Source organism: Gekko japonicus, unplaced genomic scaffold (genome assembly GCF_001447785.1).
Source record: "Gekko japonicus isolate JY-2015 unplaced genomic scaffold, Gekko_japonicus_V1.1 scaffold406, whole genome shotgun sequence".
NCBI lineage: Eukaryota > Metazoa > Chordata > Lepidosauria > Squamata > Gekkonidae > Gekko > Gekko japonicus.
The window spans coordinates 47,513-62,006 of record NW_015171515.1 but is presented as its reverse complement, the minus strand read 5'-3'; the positions used below and the strand labels follow the sequence as shown (position 1 = coordinate 62,006).

At 40.5% G+C, this 14,494-nt stretch overlaps 1 protein-coding gene across 2 annotated transcripts in view; it reads left to right on the top strand.

The window, feature by feature from the left end:
- The window catches only part of CLINT1 (clathrin interactor 1), a 93,534-nt gene that overhangs the window by 52,377 nt on the left and 26,663 nt on the right, over nucleotides 1-14,494 (top strand). For both annotated transcript variants that reach the window (XM_015419380.1, XM_015419379.1), the window contains exons 2-6: nucleotides 3,287-3,391; nucleotides 3,958-4,054; nucleotides 5,534-5,642; nucleotides 6,478-6,642; nucleotides 13,231-13,408. In XM_015419380.1, coding sequence (XP_015274866.1) covers nucleotides 3,287-3,391; nucleotides 3,958-4,054; nucleotides 5,534-5,642; nucleotides 6,478-6,642; nucleotides 13,231-13,408 — 654 coding nt within the window. The remainder of the gene's footprint in view (nucleotides 1-3,286; nucleotides 3,392-3,957; nucleotides 4,055-5,533; nucleotides 5,643-6,477; nucleotides 6,643-13,230; nucleotides 13,409-14,494) is intronic.

Genomic DNA, 14,494 nt, shown 5'->3' with positions numbered 1-14,494 from the left:
TAGGTCGCAGAGCGTCTCCTGCGCACGCGCAGGAGACGCTCTTGCACTTTCGGGGGGATTTAAATATCCCCCTGAAATTTTTTTCAACTTTTTTAATTTTTGTGCACACGTGGGGACTGACCCACGTGTGCACAAACCTCCCCCGGCCCGCCAGCTGCCCCCGGAGTGCTGATTTAGCGATCCGCACTCTGGGGGCAACTTCGCTATTAGATATATAGATGCATGGGATAGAGCAGGTAGAGAAAGAGGTACTTTTCTCCCTTTCTCACAATACAAGAACTCATGGGCACTCAATGAAATTGCTGAGCGGTCGGGTTAGAACGTATAAAAGGAAGTACTTCTTCACCCAAAGAGTGATTATTAACACATGAATTAATTGCCACAGGAGGTGGTGGCGGCGGCTACAAGCATGGACGGCTTCAAAAGGGAATTAGATAAACATATGGAGCAGAGGTCCATCAGTGGCTATTAGCCACAAGGTATAGATAGGGACTCTGGGGCAAGTGATGCTCTGTCTTCTTGGTGCTTGGGGGAGGGTCAACAGTGGGAGGGCTTCTAATGTTCTGGCCCCACTGGTGGGCCTCCTGATGGCACCTGGTATTTTTGGCTACTGTGTAGTGTTGGACTGAATGGGCCTTTGGCCTGATCCAACATTGGCGTCTCTTATGTTCTTATGTTCTTATGAATCTGAATTCTAAAAATAAATATGCTGTCATAATTACAGCCTAAAAGTACAAAAATAGGAAATATTGATAAGATAAGGTACACATTTAACTGCACAACCAAATGTTTCCATATCGCTTAGCACCTACTACCATGAGTCTAGTTAACATTTGGCAACTAGAATGATAAAAGGGTTGGAACACTTTCCCCATGAAGAAAGGTTAAAATGCTTGGGGCTCTTTAGCTTGGAGAAATGATGGCTGAGGGCTGACATGATTGAGATTTATAAGATTATGCATGGGATAGAGCAGATAGAGAAAGTTTTGGCCTGATCCAACATTGGTGTCTCTTATGTTCTTATGTTCTTATTATGCCAGCCAGCAAGGGTGGAGGCAAGGAAGGCCTGTCTGGAGGCCTCCCCAGAAATGAGCAGTGAGAGAAAGGGTTGGAGAAGGATACTGGGGGAAGTGATGCTCCAACCCCTGGCCCAGATAAATGGCTCAGGCCATAGGGGAGGGACATGGGGTGCCATACTCTGCAGGAACACTGCTTCAGGATAGAGAGGAAGGACTTGGGTGTTGCAACCCTGTGCCCCCTTTCCTATTCTTAGGCCTAGGGAGATGCTGGTGAAGTAGAGGAAGAGCCTCAGAATTGATGGTCCTGTTTTCTAGGTCACAGCTACTGTACATATAAGCAATAGTCTTCTGCCATTCCCCTATATCCAGGCATTTAGAATTAGGGCTACTTTCAGAATTATATCACACCATGGATGTTACAATTTTGTGGGGGGTAAGAGGAGTGAGCCCATCCAAAACAGGCGTGTACTCACTTTGAGAAACTTGTGGGACCATGTCATCACCTTTTTTGTCTTGCCGGTATTTTCCTTTTTTCCTCAACCAGTGAAAAATGTCTAAAAATGAAGTTCAATTTACCCCTCAGAATCTTACCAGATGTCAGCCAGTAAAAAATAGAGTTATGATACCAAAAGCTGCTGAGGTGTAGGAGTGCCAACTGGGTATCAGTACCTTGCAATTATCTAAATGTAGATCATATACCAGGCCTACCAGGGTAAGTGAAGTATGACTGATGAATCCAGAAATGTCTGGAACTACAATCACCCATGCAGTCAGAAGTGAAAGAATGAGAAATCTGGAGATTGGCAATTATTTGTCTAGATGTTTTGGATAGCTTTGTAGCTTCAAGATAGATAGCAAAACTTTCTTTAGTGGACTGACCGTTCAGCATTTGATGGACACTTGTCTTTAACTCTACCTCTTTCAGCTGTAATGGACCAGCCAAGATGAGCAGTGATCAACAGCAGAGGTGTATACCTCTACATATGTAGACAAAACAAACTGCAGTTTGCCCCAAGAAGAGCCGGGCAGGGGTTAAGGATAGCATAAACATGGACTCTGTGTTAACTGTGGCACCCTAAGCTGCTTGAATGCAAGAGACTCTATGTACAAATCATCCAACTAAAGGGTTGCGTCAAGGAAGAGAGCTGTGGATGGGAACAACCAGGAAATAACCTCTTCAGTACATTCTTTCATATTGGGAAACTTCTATAATTCTGCATATTGGCTGCATAGAAACTCTTTCGCTTGCTGATACATTCCTGTAACAGATACATGTTTGCAGAGCCTATAACAAGATCTGGGCATAAAATACTGCATAGTTGTGTGTAAAGGTGAAGAGAGCATGCATGCGCACATACACTTTCAGTGTACTTGGATGGGGGGAGAATTGCTATCCTCTAGGTAGCAAGTGTATGTGGAAACATATTCCAATTTTGTGCCAGTCCAGCAATTTTATAGTATGTAAACTTAAGGACTAAATGTATTAATTCCCATCATTACATGCCTTGGGGATAAATTTGCCTGCCCTAGGGGTATTTGACAACATTATAGGCATATTATGTAGCCAATAAGATACTTCATTATGGCTGATACTAAAACCTTTCTCCTTTTATTTCAGGCAATCCTTAACTGTATAGATCTTATAATATTTTCATTATCTGAATCAGTAGGCGGGAGGCCATATGTCTTTTGTTGAACACCTATTTCCTTTTGATATTAAGTGTCTCCAATCTATGCAGGTTTTTTTGTTATCCACTGCAGTGAGGGAAGTTTAGGTTTCATAATAGGATGGTTTAAAAAGTTCATTTACCTTTTATTGAATTAAGCTCTATATCCTATGGCCAATAAGTATAGTATTGCATTTGAAGAAGTGTAGTGCCATTTAAGATACCACTAGGCTCCTTTTTAAGTATAGTACATATACTTTATAGCAAAGTTGTTGTGGCTAAGAATGCTGTCATCTTTAGAAGTTTAGTTTCACTTTTAATGTGACCAAAAGCCATTTTTACTGGACTGGTTCCAAGTCTAATGTAATCCCGGGTCTCTGATCTGTATTCTGGAAGGCTAATGGAATAGTAAAACCTTCTTAAAGATACTTAAATGTGTTGAAGAGTATCCTCAGGGTAGCTTTTCCACTAAAGATGTTTTCTTTCCCACCCTGTAGAGGTATCTCATTAGGGCACCCACTAGTGTCATTATTAAGTTTTTATGTGTTTCTCAGTTTTGATGCTAATCTTTGTGCGTGCATTTAATTCTGTTCTTTGCAGCACCAATGTTGTTATGAATTATTCAGAAATCGAGTCTAAGGTTCGAGAAGCAACCAATGATGATCCATGGGGACCTTCAGGGCAGCTCATGGGAGAGATTGCCAAGTAAGTGATAATTTGACTCACACACACGCACATATGTATATTTGTAAATTCTTCTTGCTTCATCACCTCAGAAGAAGATACGTAGATGGGATCCAGGAAAAAAGGTGGTAACAGTTTAAGGCGCACTGTCAAATTGGAATGATGGCTACAAGCAAGTGTTTATTAAAAACTGTTTTCATGATGCATTATAATTTATAGCATAGGTGGTTCCCTTGAGTCTGTGTCTTGCAAAGTTTCTTGGGCTCCTTAAATATAATGGCCTTCACAGAAAAGCCAAGTGAATGGAATGATGGCCTAACATAATAAGGGCGCTCCTTGTTGTTTTCATTATTTCATTTTTAGTGCATACAACTAATCAGCATTGCTAATCCAGTGAATAACTGTGTATATGAAATATTTGATACAAATGTTAATTCTTCATTGGACAGTGACTCTAATTTAGAGCAAGTGTGCCATCTGCTGTCAAGTGTTGGTCCTAGCAGGCCATTACCGAAAACCACACACTCAAGATATTTCCTTTTTCTGTTTTTTGTTTTGTTTTGTTTTGTTTTGTTTGTAATTTTCAGGGCTACCTTTATGTATGAACAGTTTCCTGAACTCATGAATATGCTTTGGACACGAATGTTAAAAGATAACAAAAAGAACTGGAGGAGGGTATATAAGGTATGTTTGTGAGTTTCTATGAAAAAGATTTTATGAGCTTTGAAAAGGTTTCTTTTTTAAAAAAAATTACACATGCTGAACAAAAGCAGTGGTGTTTATTTTGTTGTGTGTATCACAGTTGATTTCAGTTTATCTTTTCATTAACAGCAACACAATCCATGCAAAACTGTCAATTTCCAGATTCTCTATGTGTGCTTAATACCAGCTGGATTTTAAACAAGTGGGTTCTTTATGCACCCTTTTAAAGAAAAGAAGCCTGTATCATAAAATCAAGAAATGTTTGTTTTCGCTGAAAAAGAGTACTTTACTTTAATTTCCTTGCAGTGTAAAGTACCAAATAGGTGGTCATCCAACAAGCAAGTAGACATGATAACTCTGGTGTACTGAAATATTTCTTCATATTTTCCTTTTAAAAATGTTTCCATTTGGAAACAATTTGGAAGCTGAAAATATATTTACATTAAAGTATTTATGCTTTGTGCTTTTTTCCCTTCCAGTAGGCATATTCTTATTAATTCTATAATATCTGATACATAACTGAAGAGAAGGAAGGGAATGAGTTGCCTGTTTTATACATGACAATAATATATTTAAGAGAAAATATTTTCTTGTGTTTCCTGTTTTTCCCCAGTGAAATGAAGTGTGTGCTACACAATACTTTCTGTGTCATATAGCATTGAAATTGTTCTTAGGTTTAAAATATGTACTCAACAAAATTACCTCTAAGTCAAGGTTACCCTTTTGGTATTGATTTAGATTTTGCGTCACAGTAATTGTTTTCCCTGAATTGTAATGTAAATTAATTTTAATGCTGTCATGTATACAATTTAGTGTTCTTTGGGATACTTGGAATTATCTGCCAGCTTTCAGTTTGTTACAATTTACAAACATGTTTCTCTTGACATTAGAATGATTGCTTTAGTAATGACAACATTAAAAGGGGGGCCAAGAGAATCTTGGAAGTTTCAGGAAGTTCTGAAAATTAAAATATTTTTCAACTTAGTTTTGTTTTGAAGTTTGCTTACATTTACCAGAAAATACTGAATTTTGTACATCAACACACTTCCTGCAGAACACTACATAGATAAATTGCTATAAAAATTGCTTTTAAATGGAAAAACACTGGGGAATAAGGCAATTGCCAAAAGAGAGACACAAAAGAAAATTGTTTCATTCTGTAGAGTTCAGGTTTTTTTCTTAAATTGCCTTAACCATAATTTTTCCCCCTTCTGGAGAACAGTTATTCTTCAGGCAAATTACTTATGATTTAATGTTCTACGTTTTTGTCTTAGTGATAAAATGCAGTTTTAAATTCTCGCAGTATATTGTGAGAGGTTGTTTCTCTAAGACACAACGTGCTTATGGTTGGGCTTATTTAGTATGAACGAATTCTGCAACTATTTACTAATTTTATTACAGTTGGAAAAAATACTGATGGCTTTTGTTCATGCAATCATAAGGTGCTTTGTATTTTTATAGTCTCTGCTGCTCCTATCTTACCTCATAAGGAATGGATCAGAGCGTGTTGTTACAAGTGCCAGAGAACACATTTATGATTTGCGATCCCTGGAAAATTACCACTTTGTAGGTGAGCAATAGAAAAATCTTATAAGCAAATTAAAACAGTAGTTGGAGTTGTCAGTCACCTGAACCAGCTTAGAAGCTTCCCTGCTCTAATTAGAATGTGACTGTTGCCGGTTGTGTGAAGAGTGCAGAATGCAAGACGTAGGACCCTAGAGTATTAATTAGTGAAGACAAGAACTTGCAGAAAAGACTGGCTAATAACAACAGAACCAACACAACATGAGTGTTCGGGTTTATATTAAAATATGCACTAGAGACTGGTCCCCTGTGGTGTGTGTAAAGGAATAGCTTTAATCATATGGGAAGAAAAGGTTAGAGCTCCAAAACATACACATCTGTTTGAAGCTGGGGATTTTTCCCCTCCCACCAAATAATATTTACAGTGCAAAGGCAGCAAGGCCAGTGTGTGTTCTGAATAAGAAAGAGGCTTGGAGAAACGAAGCAAATTTTAGTTTGCACTACACTCCAGCTGACAGGATACAAATACAAATTTAAAGCAGCACAGAAATCTAGCAATTAGCATTTGAAAAAAACTGCTCCTAGAACTACTAAGGAGAAAACTTTTGTTTTAAATGAGTTAAAATTGGTGGAAAGTGTATTTGTGGACATAATCTGTTTAAATCTGTTTTCAATTTTTTAACAGAGAACAAATTGAAATTCTGAAAACCTGTCCCTTAGTTTAAGATGGAATTTGTTTGTAAAATTATTTCATTATAGACAGTTGCTTTGGACTGTCATAATCTTAACATTTGCATTCATTTTGTATCAGTTTCATTAAGTCACTTAATACTTAAAACTGGTATTCCAAAACTTCTTCCTTTTTCTGTACGTTCCTACAGATGAGAATGGCAAAGACCAAGGTATAAATATTCGTCAGAAGGTGAAAGAAATGGTAGAATTTGCCCAGGATGATGATAGGCTTCGTGAAGAAAGAAAAAAGGCAAAGAAAAACAAAGATAAATATATTGGGGTTTCTTCCGACAGTGTTGGAGGATTCAGATATAGTAAGTACAGTGTTGTGGAAAGGGAATTGCAGTTAGTATCCTGCAATGTTAGCTTGGTTCTCTGGGGTATGTTGTAAGAAATAAATGTAAGTGTTTTCAAATATTTCTCAGTACCACAATATAAATATAGTGGATATTCGCATATCCGGACAAGGTGGGAAAATTAATTTAGTTTGTGACTAAAGAGAAACCTTCAGAAACATTCAGTTGGTCATAGAAGGACTACTTCACTGGCAGCAAATGCCACAATTTAATTACTCATTGAATGAAGAAATACTTCATTTGTTTGTTTGTATTTGTTTGTGGAATAACTCTCTCAAAGGGTAGCTCTTTTAAATTTAATTTTAAGTAATAGAAGAGCTGGTAGATGAGGTGAAAGTGGTGGACATGTTCAGGGGAAGCAATCATATGTTGTTAGAATTCAGCCCTACTGTAGGGCTGCTTTTAGTAAATGTAGAAACATAATGGGAAGGATTTCATAGGAAAGAGAGTTGGAAGGGAAATGGGCAAGTGAAGGTAGGTTCTTTTTAAAGGTGGTTTGTTGTGGGCTCAAGCTATTGCCATTCCCATCAGAAGAAAACATGGTAGGAGATCCAAGAACCTGATGTGGATGAACAGAGGGTCCTGTGTTGCGCCAAAGGAAATAAAGGTGTATGTTTAGGGAACGGAAGGAAGAATAAATTACCAAGGAACAGTACCTACAGGTTGCTAAATGGTGTAGGGTGGTTGTTAGGGAGGCCAAAGCTCAGAATGAGCTAAGATTGGCTGAAAGCACACAATAATAACTTTAAAAACCCTTCTATGTGAGGAGTAAATGGAAGGTGAAGGAGGTGATAGGTCCACTATTGGGTGAAAATGGAGAAATTCTGATGGATAAAGCGAAGGCAAAGAGGCTTAATGCCTATTTTGCCTCAGTCTTTTCTTTGACAGCGAGTAGTGGCCCACTTTGGGATAGTGTGCAGGATTCAGGTTTGCAAGAGGATATAAATGCTGAAGTCATTGAGAAGTATTCAGATGCTTTGGAGGGGTGTAAGTCCCCTGGACTGGATGGTGTCCACCCAAGAGTGCTTAAAGAAGTAGCTGGGGAGTTGGCAGAACTGTTATGCATTACCTTCAAGGCTTCTTGAAGGATGGGTGATGTGCCATATGATTGGAGAAAAACGAATATTGTCCTGATTTTTAAAAAGGGGAGGAGGAGGATCCAGGAAACTATAGGCCTATCAGTTTAACCTCTGTCCCAGGGGAAAACTTGAAGTAGATTTTTTAAAAGCTGATTTGTAAAAATTTAGAGGATAACTTGGTGATGAGAAGTATTCAAACTGGATTTGTCCCTAATAGGTCTTGTCAGACTAATCTCATTTCCTTTTTTGATCCAGTGACATGTTTATTAGATCATGGGGATGGTGTGGATATTGTATATTTGGATTTTAATAAGGCATTTGATAAGATTCCCCATGATGTTTTGATTGGCAAGTTGTTGTTGTTCAGTCGCACAGTCGAGTCCGACTCTTTGCGACCCCATGGACCAGATCACGCCAGGCCTTCCTGTCTTCCGCCGTCCTCTGAAGTTTGCTCAATTTCATGTTCATTGCATCTATGGCACTGCTGCAGTTTAGATTATTGGATGGTTAGGTGGATAAGGAATTGGTTGGATAATTGCACCCAAAGAGTGGTAGTTAATGTCTCCTTATCTGATTGAAGGATAATTTCTAGTGGGGTGCCACAGGGCTTGGTTTTGAGCTCAGTGCTTTTTAATATTTTTATCAACAATCAAGATGAAAGTGTGAAGGGACTACTCATTAAATTTGTGGATTACACCGAATTAGATGGGATAGTGAACACTGTAGAAGACAGAGATAAAATACAATCAGACTTGGATACATTGGAGAAATGGGCAGATATGAACGATGTAATTTAATAGAGATAAGGTTTTGCATCTGGGTAGTAAAAAAGTTATGTACATGTATCAGATGAGGGATAATCTTCATTTTATTTTTAAAATTTATATCCCACCCTTCCCAAACAGGCTCACAGCGGGTAACATAAAAGCATATAACAATAAAAACCAGTTAGCACAATCTAAAAACAACTAAAACCAGAAACAGTTAAAATATGGTGAGCAATAATTCTCTGGTGGTCCAGGAGTGGGGCAGTCCTTGACTCCTTACTCCTTGACTCCTTACTCCCCCTTCCGTAGGCAGGGCCGGAAAACTTTGATCCCAGAGGGGAGGGGCTTATCCTCTGACCCCCAATCTTACCGGCCCTGCCTTCTGAGCAGGACGTGCTGGCTGTGCTCTGAAGAGCACGAAGATCCCAGAAGACACAGGAAGGTCAGAAGAAGAAGCAGAGACTTAAAAGAGGGCAATGGGAGAAGATACTTACCTTCCAGCCCCAAAACATATTCGAGAGCTGCGGGCCTCGAATTATAATGGATCCAGTGCCGGCAGCCCTGGGAGGCCCCCAGGCAGTCACGGCACCGAGAGGAACGCCTCGGACCCCGCTGGGAAGGAGGCGGTAAACCGCTCCCCCCCCCATCTAGCCGTGGCGGCGTGCAGAGGTTTTGGGGATAGACGCTCAGTGAAGAGCCTGGGGAGAGCGAAGGCAAGAGAGGCAGCCGAGGGTGGCGCGGAAACTCTGTCGCCATCCCTTTTGGCCTCGGACCCCGCTGGGAAGGAGGCGGTAAACCGCTCCCCCCCCCCATCTAGCCGTGGCGGCGTGCAGAGGTTTTGGGGATAGACGCTCAGTGAAGAGCCTGGGGAGAGCGAAGGCAAGAGAGGCAGCCGAGGGTGGCGCGGAAACTCTGTCGCCATCCCTTTTGGCGTTGGAACGGAGCCCCCCTCCTTGTTCCAGATTGTGGCGTGGAGGGATGCGGCTCCTGCGCAGTCTACCCGGTCGGCTGAAACACGGTAGGACTGTATCCATTGAGAACTGGCAAGGCATGGAGGGGGAGAGAGAAAGAAGACTACCCCCCTCCCATTTTCTTTTCCCTGCCCTTTACTCCTTTCCTCTGTATCTGGATAGGAGGTTCTTTAAAAGGACGAATTGTTTCTGCTCCATGGGTCAAGTCTCTAGGAGGGACATTTTACAGTCATTATTTACAACCTTTAAGAAAGGGAGCAACAATAAACAGCCTACTTCTTCCCCACCGGGTTCGGCTGATGTGGGTGGGGTAGGGCTCCATTGTGGGGTTCTGTTAGGAGAGTGATGGCTACTTTCACTTTCAGGTTCCCCTAAAATGGCTGAGAAGGCAGGAACATCTAGCTCCCAAGGCACAGAGAGTCTGAACCCTTCACAGACCACCAATATAGCCTCCCAAAATACTGAGTCCTCAGGAGAGGAAACCCATTCAAATTTCTCTCCTGGCTTAGAGAGGAAATGAGAAAGAATGCACTGATCTAGGGCAACAGGCAGCTTCTTCCTAGGCTACTGACCTCTCTGGTAAAAGGGACAGGGGTCCCAGTACAGAGGGCAGCCCTTCTCCAAGAAATACAGGCCTCCTGAGCACAGCAAAGGGTGCACACCCATTGTTAGTGATATGAGATTGCTACAGATTTTGAGGATTTAGTGCCAGAAAAAGGTGAGCTATTAGAGCAGGAGGAGGAAGCAGTGCCTGTCATTCAATCTAGACTCTTCCTCATAATCTCTATACTGGAATGTGGGCTAAGGTCATCAGGGCACTAGAGCTTATATACACTCCAAAGATACAGGAAGACAAAGAGGATCCTGGTTTTTTTCCTGTAGGCCATTCTCAAGACCACTACTCTGGAATGCAGATCCAGCAACAAGGGCCAAGGTGGCAGTGGTATCTCTCAAGGGAGTTAAACTTTTCAGAGCAGGCCTGGAACGTTACTTGGTGAAAGACAAAGACAAGTCACAGGTGCTACCATCAAAGAAGAAGGATATGTAATCTAGAAGGAGACCACAGTCCTTTTGAGACCTCAGTCGTGATGATAAACAACAAAAGTCAAACAGCATAACAAGTCTAGAGACAATAGGTCATTCGCCCTCACAGGAAAATCCGGCCAAGGTGTTAAAGGGCCCAAGAAGGGAACTTCAGCATAACTAGGCCAAGACAATGGAAGATATAGACGCAAGAGTACAGCTTTCTCTGGGCAGTGGCACCAGACTGTGTCAGACAAGTGGTTCCTGGAGACGGTGGCCCATGGCGACACACTAGAGTTTGAAAGAGTTTCAAGCAATGTTTCTTGGACATCCCAAGGGAAAGATCACCAGGAAAAATCACAAGATGATGTTACAGTGTGGGTGTAGAGGACAAGGATGAGGATGGTTAGGGGTTTGAAGACAAAGCCTTACGAAGAAAGGCTGCAGGAACTGTAAATGTTCAGTCTGGAGACGAGGTTGAGCGGGGGATATGATCACCCCTTTTAAGTATTTGAAGGGTTGTCATTTAGAAGAGGGTGGGGCACTGTTTCAGCTGGTAGTGGAGGATAGGAGTCATACTAATGGGTTTAAATTACGGGTGGGAAGATAGCAGCAGGTTTTAGGAAAACCTTTTTAACCATGAAGGCAGTTCAGTGGTGGAATCGGTTGCCCAGGGGTGTTGTGGGTTCTCCCTCCTTGGAGGTGTTTAAGCAGAGATTGGATGATTATTTGTCAGAGGTACTTTGGGGGATCCTGATTGATGCAGGGAGTCGGACTGGATAGTCTTTATGTGCCTTCCAATTTATTGATTCCATGATGATTCCTTTGGTCTAGTCTGAATTTATTACCCATCAACTTCATTGGATGCCTCTTAGTTGCAGTGTATCAGGAAAGGAAGACAGAGAGGCTGTCTATTCACTTTCTCCACCATGTATATAATTTTATAAACACCTTCCTTTCAGCTTTCTTCAGACTAGTCCTCTCAGTTTCATAAAATTTTCTGTTTTTAAAATCCATGTAGGGCAACTTTCTCCTGAAATTGTGGTCACTATTCTCATCCAGTGCAACTTTATCTGCATCTCACACCAGGTTTCAAACTCCACTTTGAACCAAGCTGAGGGTTGCTAATCCTGTAGCCAGCTCTGTGACCCAAGTTCTCCACTGCACAGCCATTTATGATATCCAAAAACCTCATCTTTATGACATGATTTTGAGCACACATTTTACCCAGTTAATGTGAGGTCAATTGCAGTCACCCATTATCATGTTTTCCGCTTCCTCACTGGATAGCGCTCATCCCCCCTTTGTGACTGACTGTCATTTAAAGCCGTTAAGATTAAAGATAGTGTACTTTTATGAAGCTATGCTAGCTCCTGTCCTGAAAAGGATTATGTATAGTGTGCTGATACTGAACTTGCAATTAAGCTTAATTTGTGTGTTGTTTTTCAAGATGCTTTGATTCTAGGGTTCTCTCTTGCTCTCACTGAGACTTGCCTATTAATCTCCCACGCAGACTTGTCATGTTAGTACAACCTGATTACATGTTCTGGCCACACACGTTCCTATGGAAAAGTCTGACTTTTTGCAGAGTTTATTTATAAAATTTATACCCCACCTTTCTGCCCTCATCAGGTCCCCTCAAGTTGGCTAACAGATTAAAAATCTACATAATAAAACACATTTTATAAGCCATTAAAACTCAACAAAATCATTCAGACAAAACCAAGTTGCAATAAAATACACACATATAAAAACAACAATTAAATAAAGGGCAGGAAGAAGGAATCAGTGATAGCATACCAGATGGAACAAAAAGGTTTATCAGGTTTAAAGATTTTGGCAACCAGAAGCATCAGTTTCTTTAGAAAGGCTTGTAATTCTTATTGTAAGGGTTTAAACCTCAAATGTAAATTGTTTCTTGTGATAGCTTAAAAATAATAACCTCAGATGCCTAAATTAGTGCAAATTACTCTATGTTCAGACACACAGTCGAGTCTGAAATTTAGACCAGAGCAATTAACAAGATATTTAAACCCAGCACCTTCTGTTTGTGGTCTGCAGCCTTTTGTAGTTCTTGATTCTCTGCATTTGTGAAACAACTTTTATTTTTATGGCTAATTTGGGGTGGTGATAGCAAGTTGAGGAATTAAGGAGCCCTAACTAGCTGATGAGGGGATAAATTATAGCATTTTCCTTAATGGTTTTTGAAGAGCTTCTTAAGTTGGTAATTGGGACTAGAAATATTACCATCTGTTTTCACACTTGTCTTACACAGTTTGGTAGAGCCTCCTTTGGTATTCATGAGCTTTCAAAACATGCAGATCTCTGAATGGCTTCCTGTTTCTTACAGCATCATGGTTGGGAGTGGCATATCAGATTATATTATTATTTCTCATGTTACTAATGTTTTTGCTATTGAGATTGTACTGTTCCTCCATTGCCTGCCTATATTATGATATGCTATGCTGTGCATCAAAATGTATCATAAAGCATTATATTTTGAATGTCAAGTAATGATAATTATCGCCATGGCATGTCTTGCTGTGATAGCATTGATCAAGCACCAGAAAAGTCCTTTCAGTTTGCTTTAAAAACTATAGAAGACCTGTAGTAGAGACAAAATTGTTAACAAAAATTGGTAGTCGTTCAGAATTAATCATTATTTTTCTCCTCTCCTCCAAACTCTACAATCTGCATCTTATATAGGTGAAAGATATGATGCTGAGCCTAAGTCAAAGTGGGATGAAGAATGGGATAAAAGCAAAACTGGGTTTCCCTTCAGTGATAAACTAGGTGAGCTGAGTGACAAGATTGGAAGCACAATTGATGACACCATCAGCAAGTTCCGAAGGAAAGACCGAGAGGATTCTCCTGAAAGATGCAGGTACTTCCTGAAAATGCTTGTTTTTGCATAGTCACTCTTTTTCAGCCCTTCCATAACATATTTTTAACTTTTAACTGGTTCTCCTTTACTTAAAAAACATACTGCTGGTAATCTGGCATTCTAGAGTTATCTTGTTAACAGCTGGGGTTTCTACAGCTGTAATTATAGGTTGTATCCAGCCTAATTTGGCAATTTCTGCTGATTTCCCCCTTCCTGCTGTAGACCTTCCTCATGTCATTCCTTAAGGTCCCCTGTCATCTAGGCATATCATTTCATGGAGATCAGTGGGCTGCTATGGGAGGAGGGAGAAAGGACAGTTCCATTCTGCCATTGGAAAACTGAGTCTGGATCCAGTCCTGTAGGATAACACATTGGAATCTTAAAATATTTTTGGTGTTTTCTTTAAGTTCATAATTTAAACCTTGTCCTGGACACCAGGAGTATGCCTTCCCAAGTGCATTTCCTTTGCAAAAACTCAAGAGTGAGTTAGTATCTCTTATCGCTTTGTCCTTTAAGGTTTCATGATATCCCTAAATGAAAATTAGTTACTATTTAATGGTTTTCTTTACCTTGCTCTATCAGATTTTCCCGCTGGGGTAGCTTTGTACCCCCCATAGTTAACATGGTCCAAGGTACAAAAGTTACCCTAGCTTAGTGTCATTAATAAGTTAAGTTAAATTTCTTTTTTTTTTTGGTGTAACTTTTATAATTTTATGAAAAATTCAATTGTTATTGGTTACTGAATGTGTTTGGGGTGTGTGTATGTTTATAGGACATGTGGTGATGTGCGGTGCATACTGTGACACATGCAGGCTTCAAAATCTATATATCTACCAACAGGGGGCAGGTTGTGCGGATACTTATTTCTGCCAACCGAGGGCTCACTCTCCCCCAACAGCTTTTCCTACATAGTCAGTAGACTTCCTGTGTCTGCAGAAAAATCCAAGAAGTAAAAAAATCCCTTCAGGGAGGGTTGAATTCCCCCCAATACCTTTTGAAGTGGCCTCTGCAGGGATCTAACTCCAGGCATCAACGATGAGAGATAGAGAGAGTAGAACGGGGAGGGGGGCGGGGAGGCTTCTAACT